Genomic DNA, 13,264 nt, shown 5'->3' with positions numbered 1-13,264 from the left:
CTGAGTCACTATACTATTGTTTCTCCACACTGCCATGTTTTGCTATTTGTTCAGTACACTTTTTGGTGACTTGACTCAGGCTTAAGCCTTTGAAAACGGACAGTCAGACATCTAATGCAATGTAATCTCCGGTAATCTGTTTTAAAAAATATCGAGGTGCCTCACCAGTCTGTTCTAGGCTTACTGGGCATCAGTGACTGTCTATTAACCTGGTATGTCGTAGTACTTAATTAAAATATACAATATGACTGAAATATTTGGTTACACACTAGTTTTAATTTGACAGTAGCCTAATTGATTTTGCAGTGGCTCAAATAATATGACACAAAACACAAAACATAAAAATGACACACTTTGTGCTTTAAATACTATACTTAAACTGTTTACATAAATGAGCATATTTAAAGTGTATATGTGCATGAAAGAGGGAAACCCCTACTGGGAAGTCAAAATATCTGTAACAAGATGTTTAGTGTTGCGATAAATCAACATACATTAAATTAATGTAATTCCAGATCTTGAGTCACTATAATAGCAAATTGTTTAAAAAGAAATACTTAGAAGTCAACCTTATGATATAGTCAATTCAATTTGTTATTATACAACATTTAAATGATATCTTACTTACTCAAATTGTCATAATATTGAACTACTAGAGATATTGACTTATTAAGTCCACATTCTGAGATGGTCAGTCTGAGAAGGAGGACCAACACATCTTATGGGCCTCCATAATAAAACATCTGCAAAAACAAACAAACAACGGATCAGAAAGTTTACTCACTTTAAACAATGCAGTTGTTGCCCTCTACCACTAGTGGTCAGCGCTGTACCATCTACAAACAAGTATCCCCGTACAGGTCTGACTAATAGTATTAGCAATGAGACTGCTGTGGCTTTGGGTACAAGCTGGAGCTGGATACAAATATGAACTGGAACTGTTTATTATTATTGTAAGTGCAGACTCAAGATTGGACCAAAAACATAACGTCATAAATGTATTCAACAACCATATCGGAAAAATAAAATAGGTTACATGGGCACATGCTTGTTTCCTCAGTGTGTCTACTCTCCTTATACTCTTAATCAAAGGGGTAAATAGAAAAGTTGGAGCGTGGAGCTGCAGTAATTGATTTTCGTCACTTTGGTGCTCCTCATTAAGTTCATTACCTGAATTGTATATGGTGGTAACTATAAAATGGTGGGAGGGAGTAAGAAATAGTTTGTCTTACATTTTCAAAGAAAGAATGGTCTAAACTTGACATGTCTGACCACTTATAGCCTCCACTTTTACCGCCGGGTCAAATTGACCCGAACAACTTCTCTGTAATATAAACCTGCAGTTTTTTTTTTTACATTGATAACACTAATTAAGGTAAGTAGAAAATGTTTCATACAGAAAAGGTACTTTAAAGTATTTGTTCTAGATTTCTGTAAAACTTCAAAACAGGTCAATTTGACCTGCAACATGGAGTGCTTTTCACCTGTCTTACCAGTCACGCTGTCCACTTGGAAGTGCCATCCATGTACACCGGATACAGACTCCTGTTTAAATGCAGTACGGAGATTCATCTGCACACAAGGTCCAGTCTCCACTATCAGGACTGATAAAGACACAAACTTGGTTGGAGCCAACCGAGAGCTGAAGGAAACTCTGGCTGTTGTGAATCATGGCAAAATGCAAAGGTCGTTGGTCCAGGAGGGTATAAAATAGAACTTTAACACTCCAGCAGCTCCCCATCAAAGCGTCATCGGGGAGAGCCTAATTCGTTCACCTTAGTTCCACAGCAAACTCTAGACGATGAAGGGCTCCAGACCATTTTCTGTGAGGTTGAGGCAATACTAAATGATAGGCCCATCACAGGAGTCTCAGATGACCCAGATGACCTTGAAGCTCTCACACCAAACCACATTCTAATTTTAAGGGGCAAAGCAATCAAGCCACCAGGACTGTTTGATCAAATTGATCTATACATCTATACAAGCCAATGCAGTACATGGCTGAACCTTTCTGGAAGAGATGGATCTCTGAGCACCTACCGATGATGCAAGAGAGACACGGCCAAAAAGAAGCCTCCCTACTGGAGACATAGTCCTTGATGCGGACGCCACAGCTCCAAGAGGATCTTGGATGATAGGGAAAGTTTTTGATGTAAGATCAGATGCAAAGGGTCTGGTGTGCTTTGTGTGGCTTCAAACAAGAACCAGCATTCTGGAGAGGCCGTGACAAATGGGTCAGTGGTTAGCAGGTCTGTCTTTCAATCACGGGGTTGGTGGTTCTATCCCCGCCCTAGTCGATCTGACCTTGAGCAAGACACTTAACCCTGAATTGTTCCCTATAGCTGTTCTACAGTGTATGAACATGATTGTAATTTGCTTTCGATAAAAAGCATCAGTGATGTGTGTGTGACATCATTATAACCACATGTGAGCTATTACATCATTGACAAAATGTTTCAGATTTAGTCTGATGCCATTTACTGCTGTGATAAGAATTGGGTCGCAAAGAAAAGGTTCCAAATGGCCTGAACTTTCCCACATTGTCTCATGGCTCCTAGCTTTAACACCCTGTGTGCTTCCTGTGTGTGTCTTCCCAGTGTGTCCTGATTGTTCATTCCTTTCACCTGCCCTCAGCCACTCCCTTGCCTCCTGTGTGTGTTTCCTGATTGTTCATGTAGGGAACTTCACACGGCAGGTAAATTGAGAAATTTGATTTGGAAAAGTTTTGTTTTATTCTTACTTGTTTCAACTAGTCAAACATAACAAGTTAGGTGGTGACACTTAACCAGCAGAGTAACCAGCACAACAAACAAACAAATCATTGGCAGAACATCAATGTTTATTTCTTATTTGTTCATGAACGGAAAAGGTCATTTTTTTAACAGCAGCATATGATCTGCCCAATCAAAACTTACACAATTGTTACCCTCAGAAAGTGTAATAGGTAATGACTGGTGTATAAAGTACAACTACTCAACTGAGATGACACCCTGCCATAACTCTTCATTGGGTTATATTCTAATCAATTATTGTTGTAATATGTATACATTTATGTCTGCATGCTTATTCCATTTCCATCACTATGCAATGTCCCTGCATGCACTTGGCAGAAGACAGAAACACATCCTGAGCAGTTCACCACATATCAGTTTATGTTCTTGTATTATTTATTATTTCACACACAAACAACAGACAAGAACAAGAAAGTGCCTAACCACAACTCGTGGGGCTCGAGATCATTCTTTTTCTAGAAGCTACGAGGCTCCTCTATGGTCCTGGTCCTGCAGCTGTCCACCCCCCAAGCCCCTGTCTCCACACACACTTGTCTTTTACCCCCCACCCCTCACTTTCTGCTGGTCAGTCCTCAGCTGTCTGTGCCCTAAATAGACCTTATCTGGAGCAGACCATCATTGAGGTAGTTACTCTGACAGACATCCCTGAATGGAAAATATGTTTCATTCATAAAGCTTTGGATAATTCAAAGATATTGTAAGGATATTTTTTTTAATACAATAAATAATGGTCTATAATGACCTCTGGTACAAAGTTGCCTATTGGGGTTTTAGTGTGCTTGCAGTGAACCCCTACGTGTGATGGATGGTACACCTCAGTTCGGTCCCACCTCATTGAGATCGACTATAAATATCAACAAGTTGGTGGGGGAGCTTACATGAGATAGAAAAAGTTTGTAACACATGTTAGGAACTAGAGGTCTGGACCATCTACGCAGAGCAAGAGAGACAACACACAATCATAAGAAGGTACTGTACAACGTTCACAGATGTGTTGTTTTTTCATTTGAGTGACATTCAGGTATGCAGAGGGTACTTAGGATAAGTAGTGGAATAGACTGTGCCTAGATGATAGGAGATGGCATCTGTCCATTGGGAAAGTGGCATTTGTTGTAAGGCTCCAACTGGGGTACGAGATCATGCCCAAATAAGGCCTTACGGGAGGCCATGTAAAGTTAGAGATAGCATGTGCATGGCCATTTGCTAAGAGAGACCCAGGTCAGCAGGGCACTGATTACAAACAATGGTAAGAAAATAAATATTTCTAATGTTACAGTAGTTAAAACAAATATTAGCTTGCTGACATATGATTTCTAGGATGAATATGGATTAATGTGAAAGAGGGATCAGTACTGTAAGCTTTGTAAACCTACAAATACAAGTACACGCCATACGCTTTGAACTGCTTTTATATTTATATTCTTATACTATTTATCCTTGAACTAACCAAAAAGTGTAAACTGTTCTTCAGATTTGTTTTAATGTTTGCTTATTTAAAATATGTGTATGTATGTGTCTTTTGATGATTGATTTTGGTATGAAGCTTTGGAAAACAGTTAAAATATTGCATTTACATTTGATTGACTGTCGCTGACATTGCTGTGATGAAACATTAAGTGGACATGAAAACCCATAGTTAATGGATCTGTTTATTTTATTTCATAACTCATACATCCTATTTCTTTACCAGATGGGAGACTCGATCCAGTTAAAAGATGAGGGAAACCAACACTTCCAGTCAGGAGATACTGACAAAGCTATTGAGTGCTACAGTAAAGCCATAAAGGCCTGCAAAGACAAAAAAGTGCTTGCTATCATTTACAGGAACAGATCTGCATGCTACCTAAAAAAGGTAAGCAGTTGTTTAAAGCATATATCACAAAAACAAGCCAATAGCAATTATACCATATTTGCAATTTCGTTGGCAAATTTACACAAATTTACACTTTCTGTTTTTCTTTAGGAAAACTTTGCCATTGCAGCATCTGATGCATCCAAAGGTAGAGTAATATATACAGTTATAAACCAAATAATATCACCAATGGCACCAAAAACATATATATAATAATCTTTCTTCGTCTTACTTAGCAATTGATGTCGATGCAGCAGATATTAAAGCCTTGTACCGGCGTTGCCAAGCTCTTGAGAAACTAGGAAAACTGGATATGGCTTTCAAAGATGTGCAGAGATGTGCCACCATTGAACCAAAGAATAAAACCTTCCTGGAGACACTCCGCAGGCTGGGAGCAGACATCCAGTCCAAGGTCAGCATTAAAAATAACAATACACACACACACAAGTTAATCTACAGACTCATTACTTTGCTTAAATGCATGAAGCACTTCAACATGTATTCAACAATATTATTTTGGCTTAAAAATCTGATTAGCTTTGGTTGTTGCATTAGAAATAACTGTTTTTTTTAAGCTAAGGAAATTTGAAAGATGGTTTTATGTTGAAGCACAAACTAAATTAATGTGTATGATTTGGTCATGTCAGCATCCGGAAATGATTCAATGTTTCATTTTGATTCTCCACAGCTTAAGTCTACATTCTCCACAGATTCGAGGGTACAGAACATGTTTGACATTCTCCTTGATGACGAAATGGAAAAGGACAAGAGGGAAAAAGTGGGTATTTTCTGTTAGGGTTAGAATTAAAATCATTTAAGGACTTTTCTATTTTTATTGTTTGGTAGCATGTTTGTGCATAATTGTGGTATCACTTCTGCAACATATTATTTTATGTCTAGGCTGCCAACAACCTGATTGTGCTGTCAAGAGAGGATGCCGGAGCCGAGCGAATATTCGAGAATAACGGAGTGCCTCTGCTGCTCAACATGATGGAGACAGGCAAACCAGAGATGATCCTGGCTGCTGTTCGCACTTTGTCAGGAATGTGCACAGGACACAAAGCTCGGGTGAGCATGCTCATAGAAAATTAGTCAAAACAAATGCAAGTGAATATGAAAATCAAAGATTTGGGAAGACAACGAAACAACTGTGTAGCCTACCAAACACAATCAAACTTCACAAGTACAACTTCTACCTATACCATTAGAAGTAGTCATTTTTTTCACAAAATGTACTCTTTTCACCACCCCTAAACAGGCCATGGCTATTATTCACATGGTCGGTGTTGATAAGATGTGCAGCATCATGGCTGTTGACAATGAGGAGATTGCACTGGCAACATGCAACCTCTTCCAGTGCATCAACGACTCCCTCACTGGTGGAGATAAAAGGGAATATGGGAAAGAAGAGGCCTTGGTTTTAGGTGAGACAGAATAAAAATTAACTGCATCGAAGCCTAATTTGTAATCTTCGACTAAACACCATATAATCAAAGACGGGTGCGGCTATGGCTTTGCTGCTTTAAGTATTTTTGCACACTACTGACTGAGACATACTTTCTTGTTTACCATCTGTCCATCTGCAGATTCATCTAAAGACCTGAAAACCATTCTCCTCTCTCTCGTGGAGATGGTTGCAAGTAAGAAGGTGTCTGGCCATGGCAGGGACCAGGCACTGAATCTTCTGATCAAGAATGTACCGCGCAAAAACATTAAGAAAAACAACGACAACTCCAAGAGCCTCTTCACTATTGACCACGGTGAGCCAGACAGCTGCATTGGGTCATTTATTTGGTTTGAGCACAGGTCTATTTCTGCATCCCAGACTCCCTGACAAAGTATATTTGCCAGATCACATCTATATACGCATATGTATGTATTTGTTCTCCAGGTCTCAAGAAAATCCTCAAAGTGTGTGGTCAGGTTCCCGAACTGCCAGACCAGCTTCCCTTGACAGACAACACACAGCTGATTGCCAGTGTGCTACTCACCAAGATCTATGACGACCTCACATGTGACCCAGAGAGAGACAACTTCAGGGACATTTGTGATGAATATATCAAGTATGTGATGAATATATCAAGTATGTCCATAAATTCACCATTTACCAGTGTTTTAGTAAAGAGTTTCTAAGCCAACATAACTTATTCCATCTTTTATGCTTTTTTCCTTCCTTGTCCCTTCTTTTCCACAGATCCAAAATTGACCCCAACGACATGGACAAGACCATTCATGCTATCAACACCATCTCAGGGCTGCTTCAGGGTCCCTTTGATGTTGGTAACGCCCTTGTCGGTCGGCAAGGCATAATGGAGATGATGGTAGCACTGTGTGGCTCCGAACGTGAGGTGGACCAGATGGTTGCTGTAGAGGCGCTGATCCATTCCTCCTCTAAGATGAGCCGCGCCTCATTTATCATCACCAACGGTGTTTCACTCCTAAAGGACATCTACAAAAAGACCACCAATGAGAAGATTAAAATACGTTCGTTGGTGGTGAGTGGAAAGAATGGCAATAGAGTATAGAACTTTATGATTTTTGGCCATAGCCCACACACAATATAGAATAACATTACAAAACGTGATAAAAACATCACAGTTGATTATCACAGACATTATTAGACAATTGGACTACACAACTTCTAGATTGTGTATTGGTATGCATACTCATGTCCATGTCATCCCCAGGGTCTCTGTAAACTGGGTTCAGCAGGAGGTGATGATTATGCTTTACGGCAGTTTGCTGAGGGATCCACAGAGAAGCTGGCCAAGCAGTGCAGAAAGTGAGTACTCACATAGCCTGTTAAAGTGAGTGAATCAAGCAAGTGATAAGCCATGATGATAGAAAAACATGGTGGTCAATGTAGAAAATCTGTGAGAAAACTGATACTTGCATCAGTATTTTTTAAATACATGCTCAATACCGAATTAGTTATTATTTAATTTTTATTTACAAATTAGAATGTCAGAATGTCATTGTACATTTCAATCATACCACTTCACATCATTGGTTTCCTTTGTTACTCTTCTAGGTGGCTCTGTAATCCCAAGATTGATACAAGAACCAGGAAGTGGGCTATTGAGGGTCTAGCTTATCTGACTAATGATGCTGACGTGAAAGATGACTTTGTTGAGGACGAGGCTGCCCTGAAAGCCATGTTTGAACTGGCCAAGGTATGAAAATAGCAGACAAGAAGAAACATTGAGTATATCTGATTATATATTAGAAATAATCTCTCTCCTTTCTCTGTGTTTTAGTCTAAGGATAAGACAATCATATACTCAGTAGCTTGCACTTTGGTTAACTGCACCAACTGCTATGAAAAGAAGGACATCATCCCTGAGCTGGTTCAACTTGCCAAATTTTCAAAGCAACATGTGCCCGAGCAACACCCCAAGGTAAAAGAGGAAGAAAAGGGATCTAAACCAGACGGGAGATCACAATCTATAAATGTACATGCGTAAGTAGGCAGGTTATGTTACTCATATGTATTCTTTTTTCAGGACAAGAAGGACTTTATCGAGAAGAGAGTGAAAAGGCTGCTGAAGGCTGGAATCATTTCAGCTCTTGCTGTCATGGTCAAAGCAGACAGCTCCATCCTGACCAACCATACCAAAGAGATGCTGTCAAGGTGGGAGGGGAAACATTTTGATACTTCATCAAGCTTGTTGTACAACTGTCTGGAATCTACAAAACACATATGACGCATCACATATCATGAATCATATCATGACAGCTTGGCTACAGCTAAGCTGATGCCAACAAATCGCTTTTGTCTGAGGTCACAACTCGCACTATATTTCTAAATGTTCCATCACAGAGATTTGGGAATACAAGCTACAGTACAAAAGTATACACCCAATTTCTTGTTTATTCCACCTTAAATTGTAACATTGCTTAGAAATATATGAATGTTAAAACTATTTTCTATTTTTTTATCTTTAGAGTTTTCTTGGCATTGTCACTGGATCCCAAAGACCGTGGTACTATTGTAGCCCAGGGTGGGGGTAAGGTGAGTTAAAGGTTTGGAAAGCTATGTACAAGAGAATCTATGACACTTCCCAAAGTCTTTTCAAGTGTTCCCTAACTGAATCGCCGGGAAATTGAATAAAGATAAGGGTTACTTCAAGGAACTTTCATTTTGGCGATTCCTGTGGATGAGAGAGGTGGAGTTTCCAAGCACCAGAGATCCTTAAGAACATTTTACTGCAGTGGGGTTTGTCTGTCTGCCCGCTCAGTCCTGGTGCTGGTTCTCCTTTGCCTGGTGCTGGTTCTCCAGCAGGCTCATCAATATAGACTGGGCCCCCAGCAACGTGGTGTCAGTGCTCCGGCCCCTGCATGATTTCATGTGATGTCGCGCAGAATCTGACCCGGTGGCACCGATGTCAAGCATTTACAATAACTATAAAGAATTAGCCAATCTTCTCACTGATGCTATACTCTACTTATGTAGGTCATTAAGAGGCATGTTTCATAATAGTTAAATGTTCCTAACAGTAACTGTAACTGGATAAGCTGGTTGTTGCAAAATACCCCCACTATTGTTCACTTCTGGCTCTGCCCTCAGGCTTTAATACCACTTGCACTGGAGGGGACAGATGCTGGGAAGACGAAAGCCAGCCACGCCATTGCCAAGATTGCAGCTATTTCCAACCCAGAAATCGCCTTCCCCGGTGAGAGGGTAAGACATACAATAGTAGTGGGTTTGTTTGTTTCTATGCCTTGGTGGAAGGGGAATGGAAATGTACTGAGGTATCACATTCTACTTAATCTTCCCTTGACTACACACTTTTTTTGATTTTGACATTGCCTCCCTTTGCATAAGTTTCTTTGTTTCTCGATATGCTGGTAGATGATGGACCATTTCTTCTGTTGTGTTTCGGATTGTCAGTTTATATCATTACTGATGACCGTTGTTTGTTACTCACTTTCTGAATCGGTATGTTTCTGAATTAAGTATGTATATGCTGATGTGGTGTTTACCTCATAGTTCAACAAAACAACAACATTGTCTTTCTTTCTTGTTTGCCAGGTGTACGAGGTGGTGAGACCTTTAGTTAGCCTCCTTCAAACAGACAAAGACGGATTACAGAACTTTGAAGCTCTGAGAGGCCTCACTAACTTGGCTGGTTACAGTGAAAAACTACGGTAACATCTTTCACCATATCATATTATGGTCACTGTGATGCCTAATTTCCTACAAGTGAGTTGTACTGCAGTTTACAGATGTTGCCGTATTATGAGTTCTCATCTTCATCTGTTTTGTAGAGTAAAGATTGTGAAAGAGAAAGCTCTGCCAGAGATTGAGAACTACATGTTTGAAGACCATGACCAGATCAGACAGGCTGCCACAGAATGCATGTGCAACCTTGTTTCATGTAAAGAGGTGAGAACAGACCAACAACTAGAAACCTCACCTAATAATGGATGATGCATAGTCAATGTGAGAAACATGTGTCCAACAGGTGTGAGTGCGTTGAACATGTCAATTTTTTGTGTATTAGGTCCAAGATCGTTATCTGGAAGATGGGAATGATAAGCTGAAGCTGATGGTACTGCTATGTGGCGAGGATGACGACGATCTTCAGGTAGCTGCAGCTGGAGCTCTCGCCATGCTCACTGGTGCTCAGAAGAAGCTCTGCCACAAACTGACCCTGGTGGTATGTACAACAGCGTTCAGTATGCTTTTACTGTAGAATATAAATAATAGTGTCACATCGGAGTGTGTTTTGAAAGCATGTCTGCCACACAATGAAAAATACCCAGAAATCTCCTAAATAGCTTTTCCTTAGGAACTGATGCTGAATCCACAGCAGCAACTATTCTGGTCAACACACACTCTCTCTGTATAAGATTGCAAAAGCCTTGTTATTATTACTCTTTAATGCTTTAACTAAATTAACCTTTATGACACTTGGGAGCATTTTCATGCACTTTTGTGGGGTCTCACAAAGCAGCTTAATGTATGTAGCTTGTTTTACCTGAGGCCTATGTTACTGTAAGTTAAGTTTGGCTTTCCAATTGCATCACATTAAGCTGTGAGTTAACTGTGAGAGCTACATTAAGAAAAAAGAATAGTCAAAATCAATGGTTGCAGTGTCCTGACTTTGAGTCCCTATCGGTCAACCTCCAAAAACAATGGCTCCTACACTTAATAATACAACACACTATTTTACTCATGGATTCCACTGTTTGAAATTGGTTGTTCGAAAATAAGTTTGAAAAGCAGCTTCCGCCATTTTTGATTCATCATTCACACATTTTACAAACTGATCACTCCCAACAGACAACACAATGGCTTGAGATCCTGCAGAGGTTGTGTCTCCAAACCATCCCTTCTATACAGCATCGTGGCATTGTGATTGTCTACAACATGCTCAACTCAGACGACAGTGAGCTGGCCAAGAAGTTGATGGAGAGTGAGCTGCTGGAAATCCTCTCAGTGATTGGCAAGGCGGAGGACAATCCCAAGAGGCAGGATGTCATTGATGCTGCGCGCACATGCCTGGTCAAAGCTATGGATCTTGGTCTCATCAAACCATTTACTAGCCTTCCTTAAAATGCTGACAACAAGACAAAAAACAACCATGGACAATCTTCTTTATTTCCTTTAATTATAATATTTTTAAAAAAATGTTTTTTCCCACATCAAAGAATTGATAGGATGGGGCTCCCTGCATGGGTTCACATCTGACCCATGGCCCTTTGCTGCATGCCGTCCCCTCTCTCCCCTCCTTCTATCTTTGTATGTATAAAATAGACACAAAGATGATATAAAAGAAATAAACAATACGAAAGGATTCTCCAACCTGCTCCAATACACAATAGATAATCCCAAATATAAATATAAATCAGTGATGTTTATTTGGGGATTTGGCAGTACAGTAAGCAAATGTGTTATTTCCATTTTGTGTGGAGTTGTCAACTGTGAAGACTGACCAGTTTGTTCCACTGTTTGGCATTTGTATGGTAGGTGACAAAATACCCTTTAAATAAAACCTCAATGTTTCAATGTTAATTTAAAGCACATGCATCCTTCTTTTGGTTGATTAGTTTGGTGCATTTGTCCGCTTCTCTGATATTAAGTTAGTTTTTTTTTCTACGATTTTAGTGAGTGTTTTATTTTTTAAAAATATATTCAGACACAATTCATGTTTTTTTCAGCAGCTTCAATGCAATGTGACCAAGTGATGCAAATACCAAAATGTATAACTCTGGAAATAAAATAAGAAGAATTTAAATCCAATATATGGTGTGTTGATTTGGAGTCACTGCGACACATAACATTGAAGCTATTTTTAAAAAAGTCAAGCGTAATAGATCAAATCGGTCTCCTCCCGATACACCCTGGGTTAATAATGTGACAGGTCGGTCATCCTTTCCTACACATTTGATCTTGGATCTTAGCTGTTCCGGTTGTGACTGACTGTTGACAAAACTAAAGGCCATGTAGCATGTTGTAAGCTACACTTTGAAACACACTAACATTAAGTGTAGTACATTAATTACACCTAATAACAATAGAAACATTTTATGGTAGCCTAATAGGGCTACACAGTTTGACTTACACACATGCTTTGCCCTTTGAACACATTGTTAAACATAGTTGCACCCAATTTGGTAAACCAACCGACTGTAAATAGCAGACATCCAGATTGTGATAATAAGTTCACTCTCTGGGAAACCATTTCTTATACACATATAAACTTTGAATGGAGAGACATTTAACTCAAAAGTCAATGCTGGGACCAAAGGTGTAATTTCCTTTTTTTTCATTTTCATTTTCTGAAGAAAAGCATATTTCTTTCTCTATAACTGATGGGAACATGGATGTGACCTCTCACATTTCCTGTTTGACTACACATAACCTATACCTGCATCTTAACCCCAGCTCTCTGATGTGGCGATAGCCAGGCGTTTCCCATCTGGGCCACGCAGGGCCACTGGGCCACGCAGTCGATGGAGAGCTCCTGTGGCGCCTGGCTCTAAAATCGACAGACGCCTCGCTCTCGTGAGAGTATCGTTGACCACGTGTGCATGACGTCAGAGCAAGTCGGGAGCAAGCCGAACACAAATCTAACCGGCATGCATTGCGCGCCGATCGATTCTGCGTAGAACTGGCTCATCTCGAGCCTACTGGGATTGGGGCCGTTTCTCAAGCCAAAGTACGCTGAGTACAGACTTGTATTCTTTTGGAGTCCGGTCTTTCTGCAATTGGAACAGCAGCGACCTTGATGACGTCACCACGTCAGCTGTTCGTGCTCATGAGTTTACTCCAATTATTCATTGTAAATTAAATATGATAACCCTGCTTTTTTCGTTTTCCTTTAAAATATAATTATTTTATTTTGAAGTGTGGTTTTTTAATATATATATATATATATATATATATATATATATATATATATATATATATATATATATATATAGTAACGCACAAGTCTCCTCTGATGCATCCTTTGGAAACTGGGCGGATCAAGTCACATCCGGGCATTGTTACTGTGCTGTGCAGAAGCGAACTTTTGAATTGGAACAGTACTTGGGCCGCGACTGATGACGTTTCACAAGTCCACGAGAACACAAGTACGGACAAGAACGCATATTGAGAAACGGCCTGGGA

General features: G+C 39.8%; 1 protein-coding gene across 1 annotated transcript; it reads left to right on the top strand.

The window, feature by feature from the left end:
* Positions 1–3,694: 3,694 nt before the first annotated feature.
* On the top strand, positions 3,695–11,855 carry unc45b (unc-45 myosin chaperone B). The gene is made up of 20 exons (XM_034541608.1): positions 3,695–3,761; positions 4,483–4,644; positions 4,756–4,792; positions 4,881–5,056; positions 5,333–5,422; positions 5,545–5,712; positions 5,903–6,068; positions 6,231–6,404; positions 6,536–6,707; positions 6,839–7,139; positions 7,332–7,426; positions 7,676–7,817; positions 7,902–8,042; positions 8,148–8,275; positions 8,590–8,656; positions 9,212–9,325; positions 9,677–9,792; positions 9,913–10,030; positions 10,149–10,304; positions 10,931–11,855. Exons 1-20 carry the CDS (start codon positions 3,696–3,698, stop codon positions 11,201–11,203), a joined length of 2,862 nt encoding a protein of 953 aa, XP_034397499.1. The 5' UTR covers position 3,695; the 3' UTR covers positions 11,204–11,855.
* The last annotated feature ends 1,409 nt before the right edge of the window (positions 11,856–13,264 follow it).

The sequence above is a fragment of the Cyclopterus lumpus genome, chromosome 9 (assembly GCF_009769545.1).
Source record: "Cyclopterus lumpus isolate fCycLum1 chromosome 9, fCycLum1.pri, whole genome shotgun sequence".
NCBI classification, from domain to species: Eukaryota; Metazoa; Chordata; class Actinopteri; order Perciformes; family Cyclopteridae; genus Cyclopterus; species Cyclopterus lumpus.
Note: the sequence above shows the minus strand (reverse complement) of the source record. Positions and strands in the feature narration are given on the sequence as shown.

Bases quoted from the DNA above. Each gene is read 5' to 3' on its own strand.
- unc45b (XM_034541608.1), top strand. From the start codon at position 3,696: ATGTTAGGAACTAGAGGTCTGGACCATCTACGCAGAGCAAGAGAGACA. The intron at 3,762-4,482 runs GTACTGTACAAC...TTTCTTTACCAG, and splicing joins CAACACACAATCATAAGAAG to ATGGGAGACTCGATCCAGTT. The intron at 8,276-8,589 runs GTGGGAGGGGAA...TTTTATCTTTAG, and splicing joins ACCAAAGAGATGCTGTCAAG to AGTTTTCTTGGCATTGTCAC.